This window comes from Salmo trutta, chromosome 21 (assembly GCF_901001165.1).
Source record: "Salmo trutta chromosome 21, fSalTru1.1, whole genome shotgun sequence".
NCBI lineage: Eukaryota > Metazoa > Chordata > Actinopteri > Salmoniformes > Salmonidae > Salmo > Salmo trutta.
The window spans coordinates 991,194-996,504 of NC_042977.1; the positions used below are offsets into that span (position 1 = coordinate 991,194).

General features: G+C 41.8%; 1 protein-coding gene across 1 annotated transcript; it reads right to left on the reverse strand.

Moving 5' to 3' along the window:
- Positions 1-1,535: 1,535 nt before the first annotated feature.
- mycb (MYC proto-oncogene, bHLH transcription factor b) lies at positions 1,536-5,037 on the reverse strand. Its single transcript, XM_029703933.1, has 3 exons — positions 4,895-5,037; positions 3,745-4,402; positions 1,536-3,251 (listed from the first exon to the last, which is right to left on the reverse strand). The coding sequence occupies exons 1-3, from the start codon at positions 5,006-5,008 to the stop codon at positions 2,701-2,703; spliced, it is 1,323 nt and encodes a 440-aa protein (XP_029559793.1). The 5' UTR covers positions 5,009-5,037; the 3' UTR covers positions 1,536-2,700.
- Positions 5,038-5,311: the final 274 nt, after the last annotated feature.

Below are 5,311 nucleotides of genomic sequence, written 5' to 3' on the forward strand. Positions count from 1 at the left end.
TTCACATGACTGGGCAGGGGCGCAGCCATGGTTGGGCCACAAAAGGGCTAACAGGGATGTAGACAACAGTGCACAGAATTGAGAAATAAGCTTTTTGTACATATGGAACATTTCTGGGATCTTTTATTTCAGCTCATGAAACATGGTGCACTTTACATGTTGCGTTTATATTTTTGTTCAGTTTAGTTTGCTTTACAAAATAATTTGTAGCGTACATGTCATTCAAGATTCTAAACTGAAAGACACTAAAATGACTTGAGTGTAGCCAAATTCTTAGGTCATAAATGATTGTCGGATAGCTTGGCTTGTTCAGTGTGACAGGAGCCGTGCGAATACCCATACCTGCATCCTAAATAGTAGGCCGTTTGAGAATGCTAAAAAAGTTTAATAGTATGCAACATTTTGAAAATCAAGTATACTTTAAATGCCCGGATGTCATACCAATTTAGGCTTTGACAACAGCTGATCATTAGATATGGGGATGTGCTACCGATACCAACCAGTAGCGGGAAATAACGCAATCACGCTTGTTGCATTCTCAGCATGCCAAAATAATGTTTTATAGTATGTGATATTTTTTTTAAACCTACTATGGTTTAAATGCCAGGATGTTACTCATTTCAGCTCTTCATCTAGTAGAATTTGATGCACACTTTTCCGCAATGCATTGGAAGAGGTGGGCTGAGTGACTAGTTCAAGTAGCCAAACAAAACCAGGCTACTTATTTGAGAAGATGCTGAATAGCAAAGCTTCTGCAGTCGTGTTCAAATGTAGGCTAATGTAGTTTTTGTTCTCCTTAAAATGACCACTAGTATTGCATCGTTTGCCCAAAGCGGATCTCTGTTTTGTCATTGAAGTGTTTTTTTTTTCTCCTGGCCTTCATCAGCACAGGGGAGCTGAATACGGCAGTGTTATTGATGTCAACTTAATCAGACCTTTTGATTTGAACATATGGATTGGTTTAGTTTTGTAGGCTAGGCTACCTATTTCATTTATGGAGCAAGCCTTAGCTGTCATTCTGATCTTGTTCCCAATGATTGGTGCTTTAGTTTTGTTGCCGTTCAGCAGATGTGAATTTGCTATGCACCCCCACTCTACACGTTTTTCTGTGCAATACCCTTTTGAGAGTTGAACAGTTGGTGTGTACTAGAAAGCAAAGTATTCAGCACTTCGGTTTCTCTAAATATGTTGAATTCAAACTATTAATGTATTCAGTCCTTTTTAAATAGGATAGACGGGCTATATGCACTACAGTATAGATAGAATGTGATAGGAATACTGAGTAGGCCTATAACTGCATTTCTATTGAGTTTAGATTAATCAAATTAGAAATGATCTATTGTCAGACTGGTAAATGTGATGCAGGTCTGTTGAATTTGGTATACTTTTTACCAAATGGTACGTGCTAAAAAGTATGCGATGAGTACATAGTATGCAGTACGCTAGTACAGGTATTCAGACACAGCAAGGGTCTTGGTTTGTTGATTAATTACCACTACGTGTGGTCATAGGCTCCGACAAAGTTCTGACAGTTAGAAATGTTGAGCCTTTATTGTATAGTGTGGCTGGCATTACAAGATGATCCCTGTGACTGACCAATAGGAACACAGAAATGACACCATGCTGGTTTCTCAAACAAACAGATTGTTCTTCGATGCCATGCTTGAGACGCCCAGTTGACGTAGCCAGCCTACGTCGGTTGACATGTTGTAAGCAGAAATCGTACAAATCTGGCCAGGGCCCGGTTTCCCAAAAGCACTGAAGTTACTATTGAGAACGCTCGTTATTTAGAACAGTTAGGCGCATCGTTAGATCTTTTTCTGCCCTTCCTCGTAATTTTATACACGATCTCCGCTAAACATGTCTGACCGCCAATAACTTCAGAACAAAATTGACTACAAATACAAAAAAGGTTGCCAGTCTTTACAATTGTTACAAAACAAGGAAAGGATAAAAGTATGCCTCAAATGAAAACCGAGATTTCTGCATAAAAATTTGAATATAGTAAGCTACAAGCCCATTTCAAAAATCATATTGAAATAAATTTCATTCAATTAAGACGCATGTTACGGCAGCTGTTGTAGAAACAATGCATCGGTAAAAACACTCGTAAGCCTATGTTCTATCGGGAAACCGGTGTCAGTGTGATAGGTAATGATCATTAGACACGAACGTACAGTGTGGGAAGGCCTTAAGCACATCATGCACATGCCTGTGTGCAGTAAACCTAAGCAGACATGTACAGTGAAATGGAGCTTTGACCTTAAAGGGTTGGCGAAAGGCCAGCTAGCATGAGGCCGCTAGGACTTTGTGTGAAAGTGGTCAGTGTAAGCAGCCATGCTGATGACTATCTAATGCAAATTAAGTTCTAATTTCAAGGTAGGACACGTGACTCCAGTCATACGTGATTTATAAAAATGTATTTGTGAGATCAATACATTCAAGAATTATGTACAAAACATACAAAAGCATTAAGGTAGACAACTGTGCAGAACCTTTCATCAATAAAAATAAAATACTTAAATAAGAAATTGATAACCCCTAGAAAGTTCAAGTGAGGCAGTGAAAAAAAATAATTCTGATTCCAGCCCAGGTGTCTGGCCGATACCTGTGATAACGAGTCATTTTTGCATTTGCATGCACCACCACTACTACACAGGAAGTTACTTGAGGCATAAAAACATGGCATCCTTTCATTCATTAAACTTGCTGAGAGTTCCTTAGCTGCTCTAGTCTGCTTGTCAACTGTTCACTCTTTTTCCTCAACTGCTCTTTCAACAATAACAGTTTCTGCTCGTCCATTTGCATACTGAAAATGCACTCTGTCGCCTTTTTGAGTATGACCACTTTGGCTGCCTTCTCATTGTTCGCTACGTCCGGGATCTCGTCCCGTAATGCAAAAAAGCTCAACTTCAGCTCGTTTCGCCTTTGCCTCTCCAGCACATTGTGAGTCCTGCGTTTGTCATTATCCTCAGAGTCTGACGTTCTGGGACTCGAGCACTTGCGGTTGTTGCTGATTTGCTTGAGTACTCTCCCACTGCTCTCAAATTTAATCCTCTTGACGGGCTGCTCGCTCCTCGTCGATGGGTGAGCGGCGTAGTTGTGTTGGTGGATGTTGACGTGACACCGTTTCAGGACAAGGGGGCAGAGGTGTGTGCTGCTAGACATGTGCGAGTCTGACCTCCTTACAGACTTTCTCTTTTCCACTGTCACCACGTCAATCTCTTCTTCCTCCTCCTCCTCTTCCTCTTCTGTGAAAAAAAGCAAGCATTTATTATCCATGTGAACTACATCACCATATCCATTTGATGACTTTGGCTCCCTGCCCCTCAATGGTGGAGTTCGTTTTCATGGCCCAGTTCCCCGGGTGGGCGGAGTTTGCTAATTTTAGACCATTCCATTGGTCTTTAGCTGAAATCTCCACCCACCCGGTAACACAAAATGAACTCCACCATTCTGCTGAGCATTGCTGCACAAGGTGGGTGCAATGGCCAACCCCCCCCCCCCCCCCCCCCCACGCTTGGAAATTGAGGGAGACAGCTCCTTTAAGCAAAAACCAGTGACATGGCAAACCCCATGCACCACTTAAAAGCAGTACTCGCATTGTAGAGTATTAATGCAAACCACAACGCAATTCTAATTTATGCATGTTATCACAATATGAGTATTATCTTTCTGCAAGCGATATGCAGTCCAGCTATGAATAATTTAATTACAGCATTAACATGTGGCGCTAATACACACCTGAATCGCTATCGCTGCTGCTACCACTGTTTGGTGGGGTATCCAAAGGCAATGCCATGGCACACGCTGTAGTCTGTGTGTGTTTAGGGTTCTCGGCAACCGGGTAAGGGAACAACACCACAGAAGGGTCAATGCATTCCGATGCGGAGTTGTTCAGGTCTTGCAGGTAATTCAAGTTTGGATTTGTGCTGGTTACTGTACTAGCTTCCCCGGTCGCACTAGAGTCCCTCCTCGCTTGCAGCGTTGCTAGTCTCTCGGACACTACTTTCTCCAGTTTAGCGGCAGCCGAGAAACTGCTCCACATACAGTCCTGGATAATGATAGATTTGAGAAAAGACTGGGAGTAGTCCGCATCACAAATGAAACTATGGTTCACCACGTCGTCCCCGAGAAATTCCGTGACCATCTCCAGCTGGTCTGCAGTGGAAGGGAAGAGGCTTGATAAAGACGGTCTCCGGCTGGGAGAAAGCGGTGGTGTCGGCAGCAGCTCGAATTTCTTCCATATATCCTCGCTTGGAGCAGGGGGTTGGAGTTGGCTCTGTTGCCGGTGATAGAAATTTTCCTCCTCAATGTCGAAGTAGAAGTAGGGCTGGACCGAGTCATAGTCGTAATCATAGTTTTTACTAGCCATGTTTGAATTTAGCGGCATTGTGACTGCCTGTAATAAAGTGGGAGAAAATAAATTAGTAATGTTTAGATCTGCTTCAGATTCTAGCATGTGAGAACCTTAGCTATCAGTTCATTTAACAGCCCATGTCGAGCCTCGGATGTTGGTCAATTATTGAATTGCAAAATCCATACATTTAAAATGTCAATTTGGATGAACCCATTCCAAGAGTTCAGCAACAACTAACATTGAACTAGGAAGCTAATCCAATGCATGCCAAAGGAGACGCTGTCAATTAAAAAAAAAAAAAAAAAAAAAAAAAAAAAAAAAAAAAAAGCACCCGGCATTTCATGAGTCGATTTCGCAGTTAACAGTCCAGTTCGACATTACATTTTACAGTGAGAAGCCATAATATTAGCCGAGAGATAGTTAGCTAGAAAAGTCTAGCATTTGACTATAACGTCAAATTTCAATTTATTGACCAGTTTGTACAAAACTGTCAAAAAAATAAATAACATTAATAGGAATAAAGCATATTTTTACCGTAGCAGTGACACCACAAGCAGGACGAAATAAAACAGCCGATGTGAAGTGAAAGTGGCAGGAGAAGTCGACCCAATGCAGTGTGTGTCTATAACACCCTGCTGACTGCAACATTAACAACCATTAAAAGGAATAAAGCATATTTTTACCGTAGCAGTGACACCACAAGCAGGACGAAATAAAACAGCCAATGTGAAGTGGGCGAAGTCCTTAGACCCTATGCAGTGTGTGTGTCTATAACACCCTGCTGACTGCAAGATTAACAACAGCTGCTCCCGCGGGTTTTAATACTACGCATTTAGTTTCTCACTCCGCCGAACCCAGGCGCTCTTTCCCGCCAAATGCACATTGCGTAGTAACATAAACACTACATATGGGGATTATTTTACACAATAGAAATTATCCCTCAACTTTATA

Bases quoted from the DNA above. Each gene is read 5' to 3' on its own strand.
- mycb (XM_029703933.1), bottom strand. From the start codon at position 5,008: ATGTTGCAGTCAGCAGGGTGTTATAGACACACACTGCATTGGGTCGAC. The intron at 4,403-4,894 runs GTAAAAATATGC...ACTTTATTACAG, and splicing joins CTTGTGGTGTCACTGCTACG to GCAGTCACAATGCCGCTAAA. The intron at 3,252-3,744 runs GTGTGTATTAGC...TTTTTTTCACAG, and splicing joins CAGCAGCGATAGCGATTCAG to AAGAGGAAGAGGAGGAGGAG.